The sequence below is a fragment of the Hyla sarda genome, chromosome 5 (assembly GCF_029499605.1).
Source record: "Hyla sarda isolate aHylSar1 chromosome 5, aHylSar1.hap1, whole genome shotgun sequence".
NCBI classification, from domain to species: domain Eukaryota; kingdom Metazoa; phylum Chordata; class Amphibia; order Anura; family Hylidae; genus Hyla; species Hyla sarda.
Genome location: NC_079193.1, coordinates 347,568,327 through 347,588,333, shown reverse-complemented (window position 1 = coordinate 347,588,333; position 20,007 = coordinate 347,568,327). Strand labels below are relative to the sequence as shown.

Sequence of the window (20,007 nt, the reverse complement as noted above, 5' to 3'; positions counted from 1 at the left end):
GACACCTCTGTCCAATTCAGGAACTTTCCAGAACAGTAAAGGTTTTCTATGGGGAATTGTGGTTTTCATGACAAAGCAGCAGAGTTAATAAAATAAAGAATTGGTGGTAGTGTTGGGACTTGTATTATCCAAATAAATGTTGATTTCATTAATCTTATACCTAACTCATCTCGTTCTACACCTGTTACCCTACACACATGATTCTCCTATACCTACTGCAATGCTCTGAACATTATTGATACTTTATGTACGTAAGATTTTAGGGAAGAGGAAGCGGCGTCTAAGGTAAAATACAATAACCAAACCCAATGGGTCCTGACAGATGCCATTCACTATTATGGGGTCTGTTGGGCAATGTTGTTTTTTGATGGAAATAGCTGGAGGAAAAAATGTTGCATGATTTATTTATATTTTTCCCCCTGCTATTCTCCCCGGGTTCCCCGACGGACGTCACACTGCCTTGTCACAAAGGCAGTGTAAAAGAAGCCTAATTGGATATCATTTCAATTGTATGGACTTACAGAATACATATAATGTGTGATTTTTACAAAAAAGGGTACTGGGTAGAAACGGAAGGTCCTAAAAGTTACAAAGCTGTGTTTTTTTCCCTCAATTTTGTCCCACAAATGTTTTTTTTTTATGTTTCGCCGTAGATCTTGTGGTGAAATTATTAATGTCATTATAAAGTAAAATTGGTCATTGTTTATGGTATATATGCTCAACTAATGGTCAATAAGTTCTGAAAAGATATTGGTCTTGTGTAATTTCTGATAGTACTTGTAGTGGATTGTAGGGATGATATATTGGAATTTTTCTGCTACCATGTAAGATTCGAGTACGACCGAAGAATATAGGTTTAGATTCATTGTAGAAATTCTGTGAATGTTCCGCAGCAGGTACAGTAACATGTTTACAGCAACAAAACACAGGCATAAATATTTGTGGACTTTAACCAGACTTTGCAATTTTTACTTTATTACCATTTTGTATTATTATTATTATTATTATTGTTTTAAGAAAATGAAGAATGACCCATGGAATCTTTGCAGATTGTTAAACAAAATATTCATAAAATGGGAATAAAATATATAGAAAAAGAAAACTGATATTCATCGTTGTTTGAGATATCAATTATTGTATCTATCCAAGTGGGACTGGTTGACAAGCAATGTATAATAATCATAAACAGAGAAGAGAAACCGGGAATGTATGCATAACTCTTTAAAAATATTTATTCTTACTCAAAATTTGGGAAAAAAAAACTGTTTCTGGGTTCATTTGACTTAAGAATTTTTCTAGTAATACTAGTAGAGAGTATTGAACACGTAAAATCGGTGGGACAAGTATCCCAAAAGTGGAGCAGAACTAAATTATACCCAATGCAATATGATGTAAAATTGCCCCATTTACTGCACATGATATTTTAAACCACTGAATTTTCTATTTCTCACATACGATTCATTGACTCCGAATGCCCATTTTCATTACCCAGCATTGTTCCTCCACAAAAATAATATCACAAAATCAGCAAACACGTCTTCATGTTGTTTTATGCCTTATGTTTGCTGTTGATTAATTGTTATGTACTCTATATATTTATATATTTTCTCTTGAGTTACATATTGATTCATTACATTACATTTTGGGCATTTTATATGCCTTATATATGATCATGTAATATTACATATATTTTTTTTGTATTATTTGTCACAAATTATTTAACACATCTTAAAGATGATGAACTTGGAGCATGATTTTTTTTTTCTCTTTTCTCTCCCTTTTCTTTCTCTGCTACTGGTTATTGGCTTATAGTGGTTTTTGGCCAGTTTGTGTTTTTCCAGACGTCTCTCCATGACGTAGTTGAGGTATATGACGGAACAACTCAACAGTCGCCTCTCTTATCTTCCCTCTCAGGATCTCATTCAGGTACTTTTATCAAAGATACCATTGGGTCATTTATGTTCTTATTTTAATTATGTGCTCATATTCTGTTAGTTGAGATAAGTAACATGCTACCCACATAGATGTATTTATATTGTTCTTAAAGAGGGTTTTTAAGATATGAAGCAAATTAATTAAACGGACGAATTGGCATAAAACACCAAACCAACCAGTACTCCCCCCGATGAATCTGCCACTGATCCAGCACCACCACTTCGGTCCTCCCTGCTGTTTTTTTGGCACGCGATCTTCTGCACAGACCCTCTGCTCTACCTGGAATGGAATGGAGCGTCACGACCCCCGCCCTGGCTGATACACCCCCTCCATATATCTCTATAAAAGTGCCGGAGATAGCCAAATGGCTCTCCCAAATGGAAACATGAAGGGGGCATGTCGGCCACCACTTCGATTGGGGGTCAGCACACCCTGTTACCATAGGGAGCAGAGGGCCTGTGCAGGAGATCGCAGGTGGTGGTCCTATAAACATAGTAACATAGTAACATGGCAAATCCTAATGTATATCAGTACGAGTAATGGCTCTATCAAGAACAGAAGCCATGTAGGTATTGGTAACAGAGCCTGGGGCTTGTTTCAGTTACTCCATACTTGAGAGAGTACATTGTGACTGGAGTTAAGCAAATCACTGACCATTTGATTTGGCAAATCTCCTGAAAATTGATATGTGATTACTCACATCATTTAACTACAAGAGCAGTGAATCCTGTTAAAGACAGGAGTCCCTGATCGTGTCCAGTACAATGAGTGGCTGGGCCAGGTGCAGAGTGCCCTGCCCAGGTTATGTAGTAAATGGCAAGCTAATATTCATACAGATTTGATGCTTATCTCCTGGTCCGTCCCTGTACAGAAGCATGGGTGAAACCAATCCAAAATTATTCACAAAAATTTCAGATTCCAAGAAATCAGATTTATTTTGTAAAATTTGGATGAATTTCAATGCATGCCAATTCCATTCACACATCTCTTAAAGGGGTACTCCGGTGCTTAGACATCTTATCCCCTATCCACAGGCTTGCATTGAAGGGCGGAGCGTGACGTAACACAGGGGCAGAGGCGTGACGTCACACGCCGCTGGCCCTGTGGTTATCCCCTATCCAAAGATGTCTAAGCACCGGAGTACCCCTTTAATAATGACATGTGACCACTCTAGATGGTTTGATATTTTTATCTTACTGCCAAGCAGTTTAGCATTTTCATGGGTGTGGATGCCATACTTTATCAGGTGACAGATTGTCTTTAAAAAATAAACCAGTGATGTCTGGAACCATTTTGATAATACCTGTTTAGCACTTTTACTTATTATTAAAGTGGTTCTATACATTAAGTCTATGTTAACAATGAATTTTCATGTGAACTTTATTTTTAGAAAATGCGTCCGTAAAATATCTGAAAATTTTTGTCCTAATTCATAAAATGAATTAGGTCTATGTAAGTCTATAAGAAAGTGATCGCCTGTGCATACGGCATATAAAAAAATGTCATATTTTTTCCTTCTGCGTAAATAGTTGTCCCACACATTTACATAGATAAAACATTTATATATATATATATATATATATATATATATATATATATATATATATATATATGCAAAGGCGACCACTTTCTTATTGACTTACATATGTCACATTCATTTTGCAAATATGGCAGAAATTTTTAAGTGATTTTAAAGGGGTACTCCGGTGCTCCAGCGTTCTGAATATTTTGTTCAGAATGCTCGGAATCAGAGGCCGTGATTTGGACATCATGACCATGCACCTCGTGACATCACAGCACGCCCCCTACATTCATGTCTTTGGAAGGGGGCATGTTGGCCTACATGCCCCCTCCCATAGACATGAAGGGAGGGGGTGTGGTGTAATGTCACGCGGGGGCATGGTCATGAGGTCATGACCACTGCCGTAGGAACCCGACATTTGTTTAGGTAGGTGCTGTGGGAGATCGCAGGGGCCCCAGCAGAGGGACCCCTGCAATCTTATCCCCTATGCAAAGGATAGGGGATAAGATGTCTAGCAACAGAGTACCCCTTAAAATAAAATGTGCATGCATATACACTGTCTAAACATAGCCTAATATTGGCTCTAGGTAACCCAATACTTGACAATACGGCTCCAAGCTAAATGTAGGAACAGATAATATTACAGAAGTTTACTTTGCTGGTTTGTTAATACATTTTGTTTTATTCATTTTGTTGAGTAGGCGAATCGCTTCCACTAAGTTCTGGTAACCAGATTATTATTAAATTTACAACAATTGGACCAATGACATCGAAAGGATTTCACTTTGTCTATCAAGGTAAATGTACATTTGGTCTTTACAATACATTCTACATGTATTGTGTCTTTATACCATTCAGTCAGGATCTAATGGAGAGGTCATCACTTATACACATAAATCTCTTGTTTAGGACAGTGTTTCTCATATCCAGTCCTTAAATGTCCTTATACAGTAGGTTCAGTTTTCCAAACTTTCTTATTATTGGACCAGTGATGTTTTTTCTTGTTGTTTCCCATGTTGCCACATGTCTTCTTTGTAGGATATTATAATTAAAGTGTAAAAGTGTAAAATCCATCAAAGGACCTCCTCCTACCTACCGTGTGCCTTTTACATTACTGTTGTTACATTACGGTATGATAGAAATACCATTTGACTTTTTAAGTCACCAGGGCCCAGGTCTAACTAATACCACTTATAATAATATCCCTGTCATTTAAGTTTTGATTCCCTGTTACTCCTCTCCCGATGTGGTTGCCTTCTTATATACCAGATGAAAAAAAATAATCTCTTGAAGGCTTAATGACAACTCTATATCATACTCAGAGCTGCAGCCATGAGATAGGGAGATAAAATAAATGATGCCTGTCTATTAGTCGATGGCCATTTGCAAACATTTAAAATCATGTTTTCCATCTAAGCTCAAAAGTCATATAAACTGGGCCGAGCTGCAATATGCATACTTTCTCCTCTCTTACCCTTCTCTGCCCTGCATGATTGACATAAAAGCTCAGTACTGAAAGCCAAACCCTGTTTATCAATCATTCAGGGCAGGAAATGGTAAGGGAGGGAGAAGGCGTACATGCTGCATCTCAGCTCAACCTATACAACTCTTGTTCTTATAAGGAAAACATAATTTAATATATGTGCAAGCAGCCATCAGTTAAGAGACAGGTATCATTTCTGCAGCTCTAAGCATAATATAGAGCTGACAGATTCTCTATAAATGCTAACATTTTATGGGTATGATTCATATCTGCTAATGCAAAAACCATCTGATGTTCGTAGAGTAGATTCAACTTCATCCATGTTATTTGGTTAACATAGATGTGGGATTGGTTGGTATTTACTCTATGAGGTTGAATTCATACACAGTGTTTTGTTAAATTTTTCATGTTTTTTGTTGTTTTTTTAGTTTTTTTTTTTCTGCAAACAAAGCTGCGGGCAGATGTTAAAGGAGTACTCGGGTGCAGAGTATTCCTGCTCCGTCTTGCCCAGGCTGCAAAAAAAATGAAAATGAACCATCTCTCACCTTCCTGGGTTCCTCTACGGAACGCCACTACAGCAGATCGGTCCTCCAGTCCATCTTCTTCACACTTCCGTGTGTAACGAAGCTTCATATGGCGCTCAGCCTATCGACGGCCGAGGCAGAACATCGCTGAGCGCCATGTGACGCTTCGTTCACACGGAAGTATGAAGGACATGGACCGGAGGACCAATCAGCTGTATTGGCGCTCTGCGGGAACCCAGGAAGGTGAGAGATGGTTAATTTTCATTTTTTTTTGCTGCCCGGGCAGGACGGAGCAGGAATACTCTGCACCAGAGTACTCCTTTAAAGGAAATCTTCATCAGTTTCACCTGCACTAACCTGTCGATACAGACAGGTAGTGCAGGTGACACTAATGACAACAATACTTACCTGGTCCCGTTCTGTGCTCTGGTTCTCCCACAATCTTCCAGCGTCACAACTGCTGTTTGCTAGCAGCGGGATCCAGCAGAGAACAGCAGCGGTGACATCAGGAAGCTCCGCCCATGCTCCAAGTCAGACCTTGAATGGAAGATATGCCAGAAGATAGCGGAATTATCTGAACCCGGAACGGTATCAGATAACTACCATTGTCATCAGTATCACCTGCACTACCTGTCTGTACTGACAAGTTAGTGCAGGTGAAACTGATGACAGCTGTCCTTTAAGTTTTTAGTTAAATATAAATGTACTATATACAAATCATTTTGGTTTGTGATTTTTTGGTGGAATTTTTGGGGTCATTGGATTGGGTATTCTTTGGGTATGCAGTTTTTTTTTTTCCTTTTTTTTAATCATCAGACGGTAGCTCCTATGAATCTAAGTAGTTTTTTACTATGTGTTTAACTGTAATGTGACTTTGTGAAATTTTTCACATAATAAATCATGTGATTCCGAATGAAAGAATCCTCTTTAAATCACATAATTTGTAATGTAAAACAGAACTGAAAAAACACTGTAAAAGCACAAGTGCCAAATACATTGCTCAAAAATGGTACAAAAGTGCATCAAGCATAATCAAAAAGATGAAGGTTCCATTTCAGTATGAAGGAGCCCTTATGCTAAGTTATTTTGTGTTTAATGCTTTTTGATATAATTTTATGCAGGAAGTTTATGATGTTACTTATTATTTTGGATTATTACTGCATAGTGTTATCTAGATCATGTGAAAGATGTAATTTGATTTCTATTCTAACAGCCTATATAGTAACTACATTCATTGTAGAAGGGTACAAATTCCCACGTGTCTGTAACATGGAACATTTTTTTAAACATTGCATCAATTATTTTTTGTTTGTAAATGAATAGCAAATATTTAGTACTTCTGTGTCGGAGCGCCCTGACTCGATTCGTTGTCCGCTTGCAGACAACTAATGATGGATTTCTTTCAGAACTTTTTGAGAATACAACAACCTTGTTTTAGCAATTACTTAAGTGAATGCCCATAAAAAATGTAGACTTACAATTGATTTCCTTTTGGTAAACATAGACAGATAAGAACTGTGAATCCCGTGAAGCAGTCTAGCTCCGGAGTTGGTCACAGCAGGCTTTAAATAGGCTCAGACAAATTCTTACAACAAAATGATGTAAATACTTTGTGAATAGAAGGCACTACTTGTTCTAAAGTTCCCCACACCCCTCCTCTACAGCCATTTCGTCTTTACCTTCTTTATTAACATGCTATGTAACTACATGAGATAGAGAAACTATATGATAGATAGATATGAGATAGATAGATAGATAGATATGAGATAGATAGATATGAAATAGATAGATATGAGATAGATAGATATGAGATAGATAGATAGATATTAAATAGATCTATTATGATAGATTGATAGGAGATAAATATATAGATAGATATTAAATAGAAATATAATGATAGATATGCCATAGATAGATAGATATTAAATAGATATATAATTATAGATAGATAGAAATGAGATGATAGATAGATATGGGATAGATTGATAGATAGATAGATATGAGATAGATAGAAAGATATGAGATAGATAGATATATAGATAGATACTGTAGATAGATATAGATAGTAGAGATAAACAGACAGACAGATAGATAAGAGATAAATGATATATAGATAAAAGATAGATAGATCCAAGGAAAAATTATCCTTGTAGCACGCCCAAAAAAGTGCAAAGCAGAATAAGTTTATTTACCCATGTGAACGGAACCACGTTTCAGCAGCATCCCGCTGCCATTCTCAAGCATGATGCTCCTGAAACGTGGTACCGTTCACATGGGTAAATAATCTTATTCTGCTTTGCACTTTATGGGTGTGCTACAAGGATAATTTTTCCTTGGATCTACTTTCATGGTCTGCGATTGGGACTATGCGCTTTGCCTGCTTGCACCCATATACACTTTGGACTGCATCTGGCTGTGCTGCCTCAGCTCTTGCTGTTTAGATAGATAGATAGATATGAGATAGATAGATAGATATAAGAGAGGTACAGAGCGCTCCTTTTGTGTAGGACCCGATTATATGGACAGAGTAGCACAATAATGTCAGTTATGCTAACCTGATTCGGTTGTGCGGAGGTAAGGCACAACACTTAAGTAGGTATTGCAAAGGAACTCCGGCTGCAGCAGGCTTCCCACGCAGGTTGGCGTGTAACAATGGTATGGAAGAATTTCACAGGAAATGGGAAGAACTCCCTGTGCTTGCTGGTAAATAGATCAGACAAGGATGTTGGCATCCTTTTCTGATCTATTTACTGGCAAGCGCAGTAAGATAGATAGATAGAAATGATAGATATGAGATAGATAGATAGATATGAGATCGATAGATATGAGATAGATAGATAGATAGATATGAGATCAATAGATAGATATGAGATCGATAGAAATGAGATAGATAGATATGAGATAGATAGGTAGATATATAAATATTAGAAACTTAAAAATAAAAACATGTAAATGAGTTGTCCTCACTGAACGACCTTTCCTTGAAATAAAGAATAATCCTAAGCTCAGTGGTTTGGCCTTATCTGCCTCCAGCTACCAGGGGTGTGTGGTATTACACGGTGACCATTTCCTTAGAGGACTAGATGAATAAATGAGCATATAGGAAGATCCTTTCAATAGCTCCCGTGTATGAAAAGATGAGAATAGAATTTGTAATGTTCGTTCATGTCATCTTAATATGAAAAAAATATTTTTTTGTTGTATTTTATTTCTATGGATTGGAATCATAGCTATATTACATATTTAAATGCTGCTATCGGTGAGATGACATTTGTACTATTTTAAATAAGTCCTACATTTTCTCTCTCACCTACTGTAGACATTACAGCAATAAGTGGTTCATTCTGTTCTCAGATTTAAAAGAATGTGTCTGGGGGGTGGGGTTGAATAAAGATGTTATACATTTCTTGCTAAATACTAATTAAGGGAAACAAGATGTAATTCCCACTTATAGTAACATTCATAGTAACAATATTATGTCTACAGCTTTCATCGCAAATTTAGCAAGTCTCAATGTTTACCACAATGGCCCTTATTTACAAAGAGTGGATTGTAGGTTTCTTTGTGGGTTTTAATTCACTACAATTTATTTTCCACTGTATTTACTAAGGTTTCCCTACATTTTCCACTTTCCCTACATTTTGCATTTTTTACACATACTCTTATCTGTCGGGTTTTCCTCATCTGAAATCCACCACATTTTCTGTGGAAATCTTAGTAAATATGTTGTTTTTTGTGAAAATGTTGTGAACAAGTCCCTTTTTGGTGACCACGCCCCTTTTTCTGGAAGGTCATGCCCCTTTTAGGGTTTTCTTAGTCAGGTTTTTTTTTTTTATTCTGTCCCAAAATCTGGTACAGACAGAATTTCTGGCACAATGCGTCAGAATCTGGTGCACAACCTGACAAAACATGTTGGGTTTGCAATAGTAAATGTGGGCCAATGTGTCTACACTGATACAATTACAAGTAGAACTGTTCAAACGAATCTCGGCTGTATTTATGGATATTATTCTCATATTTCTAAATTATTGCCTTTAGCGGTCCCACGGACGAGTGCCACTCAATGCAGTTCTGTACCAGAACCACGTTTTGGAAAAAGGAATGGGAACGATTTTGCTGTTGGTTCTGTGGTTTTCTTTGAATGCAACCCAGGATACATCCTTCACGGTTCAGTGGCCATTAGATGTGATTCCGTTCCAAATGCACTGGCGCAGTGGAATGACACTTTACCAACATGTGTAGGTAAGTCGATCATAATAACAATGTATATACTAAGAACAATTTTTGGACCTGAAACTTTTGCTCTCAAATAAAATCTATTCTAATGGTAAATCTGAAAAATAAGGTTTTAAAGTAAAAAGAATGTATCAAAGATTGTTCCGGCATGGAAAAAATTCCATCCATTGTCTGTTCTTCATTGACTTTTTTACCGGGAGTCAACGTACAATTGAACTAAAATGACCTTCTTTTCATCTCGCAGCATTCTACAGGTTTTGTAACAATGTTTGACATAGAGTTAATACGAAAAGATAACAATTCTAGAGAAGATGTTACGTTCTTTAAAATACCTGTTCATTTTCGGATTTCTAAAATAATTACACATGAGGCCTTTCACAAAGAATCATCTTCTAGTATTAGAGCCAAGAAGTCATTTTAGTGGATTTTTTTTTTCTTGTATCTTTTTCCTGATTATAGATTAAACCCAGAAGTTTATTACATTGCCGGTGTCACAATTATAATGTTCACTATGAAGGAAAAGGAATTTATTTCAGGACATGTCATATCTCATTAGTAAAGACAAAACCTTTCAGCCTGGTAACAGATTTTCAAGAAGTAATTTGTAAAATTATAATGCTGAGGAAATAAAGGATCTAATAAAATCAAATTATGTAAATATATATATATATATATATATATATATATATATATATATATATATTTATTATTTTTTTTATTTTTTTTTATTTTTTTTATTTTAAAATTGTAGTCAGGCGTGACCTTCTCTGATGACATGAAACAGTAAAGGGTCGTCCTAATCAAAAGAATAATGTTGGTGTAGAGTAACACTACAAAAGTCTATAACCGAGAAAAGAAACATAGTCGCATTGTAAGGCTGACAACTTCCTGTGACACAATTTCCACTAGCAGCAATGCCATAGTCTCTGTGCTCTTACAGTAAAGGTAGGGTCACACATAGGACATCCACAGTGTATTTCACACTGCGGGAAATCTGCTACACAGCGGGTAATACGAGGCAGGCTCGCATGTAACAGTCACATGGGCGCATTGGGTCTGCCTCCAAACCTTATGCACACAGGGCTGCAATGGGGTGACCCTGTATTTCTCTGCAGAATCTGTTGCATATTTATTACAGCGTCAGATATGCTGTGGATGCGCTACGTGAGACCCTACCCCAAGGAATCAATTTCTATGCTGATATAGAAACCTTCTTTCCTTGTTATAGTTACAGTTCTGGGTATAAATCATGTGATATTTTTCCAATTTAGGAAAATTTACCCTCTATCCAAATGATGGGGAGAAGTGTCTGATCGCGACACCCCCGAGAAACCTCTTGCACGACGCTACTGCTCTCCACGTGCACAGAGCGGGGGTCGGCAAGAACCCTTCATGCATCTCTATTGGAGAGCTGAAGTACTCGAGAGCTGATGTACTCGTGTATCTCAAGCTCTCCCATAGAGATGCATGACGGGTCATGTCAACCACCAATTTGTGCAGTGGTAGACACAGCTCCATGCATGGTGAGAGCCGGAGAGCCGGCAGCAGATTGTTGGGGGTCCCCCAGGGGTTGTACCTCCAGCAGTCAGTCCCCCAGCGATCAGACACTTATATCCTGTCCTTTTTACCATTTAATATTTAATCTTGGCATGGATACGGTGTTCCCTTGTGTATTACCTTACAGTTATCACTATTGAACCTCATTTGACACTTCTCAGCCCAACTTATTCAGATCCTTTTTCCTTTGCACAGTTAAAGGGGTGCTCCACCGCAAACATCCTATCCCCTATCTAAAGGATAGGGGATTAAATGTTAGATCATGGGGGTCCCGCTGTTGTGGACCCCCGCAATCTCCAGCACGGCACCCCGTCATTCGGCGCACGCAGAAAACTCCGCTCCGTGCCCGATGACTGGCGATGGGGCTGTCACGCCCCTTCCATTCACTTCTATGGGAGGAGGTGTGACGGCTACATCATAGCCACCACTTCCCCTCCGATAGACATGAACGGAGGCGGCGTGGCATGCTGTCACGAATGTAGAAGCTGCAAGCTTCCGGATTCCTGATGTGGCCACTGCTGGTATAGAGATTGCGGGGTTCCCCAGTGGCGGAACCCCGCAATCTAACATCTTATCTCCTATCCTTTGGATAGGGAATAATGTGTTTGCGGCAGAGTACCCCTTTAAGTACCATCTTCAAAAAAAACATATTTTATTGTGCAGTCCCCTTAAAAATTTTTTTTAAAATAAATATATTCAATGTAAAAGAGCTCAAAACTGACTGTCCCTTGTGATACTCCACTACTGACCGCCCCTGCAGTACCCCAGTACTAACAGAGTATGTACCATTAATAACCACACACTGTCCTCCAAACCAAGCATTTTCATTTATGTACCAGCCTTTTATATGGTACAGTACAAAAAGCTGTGGAAAAATTTTAATATATGACATCCAACAATCCCTCTGGTTCATTCTAGAACTTACTTTCTCTAAAGAAGCTGATCAGATTAGTCTGACTAGCCTGCAGCTTGTTGACTTTCTTAAACCCTCTGTAGGAAAGAAGGGAAATGTGATCTCATAATAGACACACTCACGTACCTTTGTTTTGTAACATTGTCATACCTTCTCCCATTCCGTTTTGACCCTATATTGGAGATTAATGTGGTGTTTCAGATGGCAGGTTTGACTCTAAGGTACATAGAAATTAGTGGTCAATGTGCACTTTAACTTGGTCATCAGTATAAAATTGGTGTAGATATTATTTAACCACACAAATAATACTATACATATATTATATTATAACATATAATCAACATATATTTTAACCAACAAACTTTTCACACACCAGCCCTAACACAGGGCAATGGATGCAAATCAATATGACATACATAGGGTTTGGTCTGAGTTTACCAAAAAATGTAATTCAAAATTTTGTGATTTATTGTACATATTCCAACACTGCTCCTGTACAGTGAGTCATTTAGTGGATAGGCAGGATGCTCTATACTGTACACAACAGCTTCAACTCACTACATTCACTTCACCAGATGCTGTGTACCTGCTCTAGTGTTCTGCACAGCAGCAGGGACTCCTGCCTTTGACAGTAGTCCCTGCTCCAAATAGGCTTCCAAATCCAAAACAAATCAGACAGATTCCGAATTAGCCCTAAAATGAATGTCATAATATTTTCTTCGGTCTAAGGGCTATCATATCAGCATTAAATCTCTGTTCATGCATTTCCACCCAGAAGTGGAGTTTTGGAGAGAGGAGTGGAGGGATATGCTGGTGGTCACTACTCCTCATTGGACATTAAGGGCGTCTTCTATGTCTGCTACCCTTTACCACTGCAAGCAGCCACTGGTCTTGTGGCAAAGGACACTCCCACGACTGATCTTTAAGTGATGACGGTGTCCTTAAAATGAAGTGGGAGGGTACCAGCTGGCGCCACTGCCCCCTGATAAAAGGGGGTGAGCCCCCATTGTAAATATGAATGATGGTGAAATGCTAATCATGAGGGAACTGGAGTGTTGTCTCCATGGCTAAGGTCAACAAAGATATCTAAATAGATATTGGAGGTTATTTTATCCCCAATTGATTTTCCTTGAACCTTTAATAGCACTGCATTAATCTCCATGCCGTCAGTGGGGCTAAACAATCCTTGGCTTCCTTGGCGTCTTGTGCCATGAATTCTGGAATAAAATCCTTCAGTCTATGATGCACTGCTTTGTATAATGAAATGAAACAAGAGCCTCAAATCCAATTATTTATCAATCCGTAGGTAATATATGCAGTTAGGATGAGATTGAGCTTGATCTGTGTTTTAAATGAAGTATGGAGGAGCCTATATTAAATTGCTGGGAGTCTCGGGTGTCCTGAGATTCTTTTACTTACAGATATCAGTCATCAATCATCCCGCCCGCCATTGCTGGTAATTATTTAAGCATTTTAATGTCACTGAATTTATATCCACGCGGTCTCCCACTGATGGGATCAATTATGCATGGCACAAGACATTACTGCTGTAATCTTTACAGGGTTAAGTTGTATTGTTCTGCATATTGTTCTACATAAATGCAGTATTTCTGCATTTAAGGAAAGCTTCTGAAGGAGTTGATAATGCTGTTGTAAGGCAGTGATATATTATCTTCTAATGCTAATGACAATGCAACACATCAATCTTGGTTTTTCAGTCTAATGGAGGCAGGCAGTCTATCGGTGCCTGGCTACTACTCTTCATCTTGTCCTTTTGCTACACTTTTGACTATCATGATGGCAATAATTTGGATTTTCTTGTAAGCAAGATGGATATTTAGTTTATCTCTATTCAAAATGCATGTTCTTAGTCTTGCTACATTGATTGACTGTGGGGTAGAAAATGTGTGGTTTTACTAGTCAACACTTCATTGAAGAAATGGGTGGGCAGCCCATAATACAACCACAGAGTGCATAGTCTTACCCCTATATAATTCATCAACCCTATACTAATGCAAGAGTACATAATAGCATTGCACATCTCCTAGATTGGTACTCGTTTGATTAGTCTTTTGAATAGAAACATAGAATGTGTCAGCAGATAAAAAAAAAACAATCGACTCATCTAGTCTGCCCAATATTCTGAATATTATGAACAGTCCTTGGCCCTATCTTTTATGAAGGATATCCTTATACCTATCCCATGCATGTCTAAACACTTTCACTGTATTTGTGGCTACCACTTCTGCAGGAAGGCTATTCCATGCATCCACTGCACTTTCAGTAAAGTAATGCATCCTGATATTACTGCAGAAACTTTTGCCCCTCTCATATAACACTGTGTCCTCTTGTGGTAGTTTTTCTTCTTTTTAATATAAAATATGGCTTAATGATTTTGCATCCAGGGTCTACACGAGAGATAGTTGGATATTTAGTGAGGTCATTAACTGACATCATTTTTATTATCATTATTTATTAAGAAATATAGTGCCTTTGGTTTCTGGGCAATTCACATTTCATGAGGGTTAAAATACTTGACAAAAACAGAGATACAGCGGACAGGCCACATAGTTAGACAATGTGTAGTCAGCGAAGACATTGACAGAGGGGAGAGGCAGAGGATAAATTAGAAGAAAGGTGAATTAGTCAGGCAGCAGAGTTATGGATGGATTGGAGGGGAGCAATAGTGTTTGATAGGTGGCTGCAGAGGAGGATGGTGCAGTAGTCCAAGCTGTATCTACCAAGAGTTTAGTTGAGTCAAAGTTGAAGAATGTTTATAAGGTGAAGGGGACAGGAGGTGGTGAGGGTCCGGATGGGACCTAAAGGAAGCAGACTCATGGGACTGAGGAGTGAAGTCATTGTAATTGATAGATCTGGTGGGAGTGGAGCAAGAACAGGACAAAATTATGAATTCCGTTTTCTCCCTGTTGAGTTTGAGAAAGCGGGAGGAGAAGAAGGAAGATATAGTTAAAAGACAATCTGGGATTTTGGATAGGAGGGTGGCAGCATCTGGACCAGAGAGGTAGATTTGGGTGTCATCAGCATAAAAGTGGTACTTTAAGACAAGGAATTATATAATCTGTCCCAGGCCAACATAATAGAGAAGATTAGGTGCCCCAATACAGAGCAATTGGGGACTCCAACAGTGAGAGGGCAAGGTGAGTAGGTGGTGTGTAAGTAGGAGAATCTGAATGTGCAGTTGGTGAGGAGACCCAGGAGAGGGCTAAATTTGTGACACTGATGAATAAAAGAGGTGGTGGCAGGAGGGAGTGGGTGACTGTATCAAGAGACATAGAGGAGGAGTACAGAACAGTGGTGTGAGGCTTTGGCCAACTAAATGAGGGTGATTTTGATGACAGTAACCGGATTGCAGGTGGTCAAAGAGTGAGTTTGATAAGAGATGGGAGGACAGTTAAATGTAGACATTTGAAATGTTGTTCAAGGGGTTTTGAGTGAAAAAGCAAGATGGGGTGATATCTAGACAAAGAGGATAGCTAGAGAGATGTTTTTTTTATGAAGATGGCTGTAATGAGGGCATGTTTTAGTGATTAAGAAAATGTGCTGTAATTGTGGCTCACAGTTAAAATTGGCACCAGAATTTGTTGGCTATGTCATAACATGTTTTCTAGTCACTTTGGGGACAGCAGTAAAACGGCATACTAATAAAAAACTTAAAAATTGTAAATATGTGCTCAGAAATGTAATTAAAAAGAGTGTATGTTAATGAATTACATATATATATATATATATATATATATATATATATATATATATATATGTGTGTGTGTAATTTTATAGAAAATATATTCAACACCACAGACACATAAACAAGAATATTTTTTGTTCTGGTCAAATAACCTACAATTTTTAACAGGTTTACACCAACTATTTTTATTTGACTTTTACAAACCATGAAATCAACACTTATTACACATGAAGCATGGTAAATGTAAAATGATGGCTAACTTGGGTTTCCTCTGCTTTTTTGGTACATGGGGGTAAAAATTTGGAGCAACAGTTGTGCCCAACAATCAAAATACCAAACCTGTTAGTTTGGCGATAATAAATCCGGGCTATAGGTTTTGCCATTATTCAAGGGGTACTTGGGTAGAAAACATTTTTTTTTTCTAATCAACTGGTGCCAGAAAGTTAAACAGATTTGTAAATTACTTTCATTTAAAAATCTTCATCCTTCCAGTACTTATCAGTTGCTGTGTGCTCCATAGGAAGTTGTGTAGTTCTTTTCTGTCCGACCAAAGTGCTCTCTGCTGACACCTCCAGAGCACTGTCCAGAGCAGGATAGGTTTGCTATGGGTATTTGCTCCTTCTCTGGACAGTTCCTGACATGGACATAGGTGTCAGCAGAGAGCACTGTGGTCAGACAGAAAAGAACTACACAACTTCCTCTGGAGCATAGAGCAGCTGATAAGTACTGGAAGGATTAAGATTAAAAAAAAAAGTAATTTGCAAATCTGTTTAACTTCCTGGCATCAGTTGATTAAAAAAAAAAAAAAGTTTTCCACTGGAGTAACCTTTTAAATTGTTATAAGACCTATTTGCATAAATTGATGAAATGGATGGATAGAGTGGGGTCAAAATCAATAGCAACTAAACACATTACAGTTATTATATGTTTCTACTGTGTAGGAAAGGAATAGTCTCCATGGACACCACCTCCATTTCTCCCTTGCATTACTGTAAGACCCGGTACATTTTTCCATATACGTGCAATATAAAAACAAGGTAGAAATGATAATTTAGATTAAAAAATATTAGATGAAAAGAATATGCCGGGGTGGTTATTTTCTTTGAAGCTAAAGGAAAGCAATACTCAAGAGAAAATGAATATACCACAGATGTAACCTCTGAAATGTAGAAGTCTATGGTACACTGCAATAATTAAAATTTATATGAAATAGAGCATTGCATATGAAGGTTGGTACCTCAAAAAGATCCATTGCTTTATCTTTCTTCACTAGAGCTAAAATGCTAATAAATGCCAGGTTGTAGGAGTTCATATATTCTGGACCCTTTGATGTGTTGAGATTTTTTATTTTTTATTTTTTTATTTTGGCATCTTTAAAGAACATTGGAATTTCAAACTTTTTGTTGAGAGATTTGCCTATTAAAATAATTATGTTAGATTTAGATGATACAAAAGGAAAGTTATCCATAGACATTTGCCCATTGTTCCAGATGTTTCCTTGACTGTGGGGAGAAGAAGTCCAATAAAAGTCATCGACTTTTACAGTGAAGGAAAAAAAGCCAAACTTAAAGTGTCCCCGTTGTTATAAAAATACTTGACCTTACCTGTGAAAAGTGTTGAGAGCTTGGGGTCTGAATGTTCAGACCCCCACCTCTGCTCTGTGCCGGAAAATGGGAGACCACAGCCATCACGCCTCCTCCATTCACGTTCATGGGAGAAGGCATGATGGCTATGTATTAGCTGTCATGCCCCCTCCTCTAGACATGAATAGAGGGGGCTTGGTGTGACGTCTTGAACACAGCAGCTCCAAGCTTCAATGTTCATGAATGTAGTGGTGCCAGTCCAAGGAGGTCTCATGAAGACAACCTCAGTCTACATGCCCTATTAGGGCATTTTAAAGATATCAAAGAAGGAGCTCCCCACTGTGGTATTTCTTCTCTATGAGACAAAACAGAGAACTCCTCCACACGAGCAGCACATGATCTGTAGGATTTAAGCTATCTCCATCTGTATAACCAACATATGTAGGGGAATTGTGGCAGGTGAGTACACATTGTTTATTGTTTTTACCTCTGCCTGTGCTCTTTTACATGGCATCCTTCACACAGGGTGTGAATGCTAGGCTTCCCCTAAACATGAATCCCCTAAACATGATTTAAACCTGCTTATCTACCTATTCACATCTCCTTAACCTAGCATTTACACTTTGTTTTAAAAATACATTTCCTGCCCATTTGCCTATTAAAGGGGTACTCCGCCCCTAGACATCTAATCCCCTATCCATAGGATAGGGGATGTCTGATCGTGAGGGTCCCTCGCGATCTCCCTGCTGCACCCGATGTTCGTTTAGAGCATCGGGTGCAATGCTGGTGGCTCGTGACCGTAACATCACGAGCCTCCACCCCGCATTGCCAGTCATCCGTCACAGACCAAAGTTTGCTCCATGCACCAGATGTCTGGGGTGCCACAGCCGAGATCGCAGGGGTCCCCAGCGGCGGGGCCCCCCTGATCAAACAACTTATCCCTATCCTTTGCATAGGGGATAGGATGTCTTGGGGTGGAGTACCCCTTTAAGTGAAAAGTGAAGATAGTAACCCATATAGTAAAACCCCTATATCTTAGGAATAGATGGAATTTAGCAAGAGAGTAAAACATCATGGCAATCAGGGTATCAAAGGCATATGGAAACTAGATTTTTTTTATTTGACTGATCCCAGGAGATAAGTGTCATAGAAGAAGAGGTCCAATCTATGACCCTCCAGAATGTGATTACAAATCTCATCGCTGCAGGGCACACAGCGTCGGCACCCACTCCATCCTTTGTCCATAGGAGTGCCGCATATACCGGTGTACAGCAATGGGGTATCTCCAGCACTTTCATAGACAATGCATGGAGTGCATGTGGACCCTGTTTTTTTTTGCAGTTGAGAGAGGAGGGGCCTCATTCTGGAGATCACAGGAGTTTGACACCCTTCCATCTTTTCAAAGTGCTGGAATACTTTAAGTAAGCATATGGGGGGGGGGGGGGGAGATTTATCAAAATCTGTCCAGAGGAAAAATTATTGAGTTGCCCATAGCAACAAATTAAGAGCGCTTCTTTCATTTCATAGATGCCTTTTCAAAAATGAAAGAAGCGATCTGTTTGGTTGCTATGGGCAACTCAGCAACTTTTCCTCTGGACAGGTTTTGATAACTCTCCCCCATGGTTTATTCAAACTTCAGTTTCCATGTATAAAATACCCATAAAACATCATAATCTAATAATCCCAATACTTAGACTCTGAGTTAAAGGGGTACTCCACTGCCCCAGAGTTTTGAACATTTAGCTTCAAACACTGGGTGTGGGCTGTGAGGGTTGTGATGTCACATCACACCAACTCAATGCGAGTCTAGGGGAGGGGGCATGGCATGATGTCATGAAGGGTGTTTCCGTGATGTCACGAGCCCGGCAGCCCGCACATAGCGTTCGGGACTAAATGTTCCAAATGCTGGGGCAGTAGAGTACCCCTTTAAGTTCATAAACTGACAAGGTAAATAAGAAACTGACTTAGAACAGATAGAACCCAAAGTTCTGCAATTAGACCCAGAGAATCTTTACCTATAGAATCCACTGCAGTCCTGAGGTGCCAAAGCTCCTGAGATACAAGGAAATAAACTAATTAAAATATGCTAAATATATACAACTGATTAAAATGCCCGATATCTCAGGAGTGCGGCTTAAAAGTCTTTACCGTTATTTGTAGATAATGAAATGTTATCAGGGAAAATACATGACATTAACCAAGCTCTAATGCTTTCCATTACAGCTGTTATTTTTTGCTGACTGTATCATTATCTCGACGAATGTGGTGTTAACATCAAGGAAAGATTACCTGTTACTGAATAGACAGAGTTTGCTTCGTGGCTCTGTGCAGATGGTTTACTGCTCTGTGGAACTTCCCAGGGACATTTTCTGATTTTGCTCAAAAAAAGTGCAGAAATTAAGGAAAATGCTCCAAAATATGGCCTACAATACAAATACATAAATAGTACCAATAAAAGTAATAATAAATAATAATAATAATCATCATTAGGATAATATTATAAAAATTAGTATTTAACCCCTTAAGGACCCGGGTTTTTCTGTTTTTT

The 20,007-nt window shown here is 38.5% G+C and overlaps 1 protein-coding gene and 1 long non-coding RNA gene across 7 annotated transcripts in view; one reads left to right on the top strand and one right to left on the bottom strand.

Moving 5' to 3' along the window:
- LOC130274363 (uncharacterized) overlaps positions 1–19,853 on the bottom strand; it is a 48,800-nt gene extending 28,947 nt beyond the window's left edge. Inside the window, exons 1-2 of the long non-coding RNA XR_008844339.1 lie at positions 19,749–19,853; positions 12,297–12,342 (exon numbers count right to left, since the gene is read on the bottom strand). This is a non-coding gene — a long non-coding RNA (uncharacterized LOC130274363). The remainder of the gene's footprint in view (positions 1–12,296; positions 12,343–19,748) is intronic.
- CSMD3 (CUB and Sushi multiple domains 3) overlaps positions 1–20,007 on the top strand; it is a 1,342,864-nt gene that overhangs the window by 983,796 nt on the left and 339,061 nt on the right. For 4 of the 6 annotated variants that reach the window (XM_056522621.1, XM_056522625.1, XM_056522624.1 and 1 more), the window contains 3 exons: positions 1,813–1,926; positions 4,159–4,254; positions 9,503–9,706. In XM_056522621.1, coding sequence (XP_056378596.1) covers positions 1,813–1,926; positions 4,159–4,254; positions 9,503–9,706 — 414 coding nt within the window. The remainder of the gene's footprint in view (positions 1–1,812; positions 1,927–4,158; positions 4,255–9,502; positions 9,707–20,007) is intronic. The other 2 variants (XM_056522623.1, XM_056522626.1) reach the window with 1 other exon arrangement.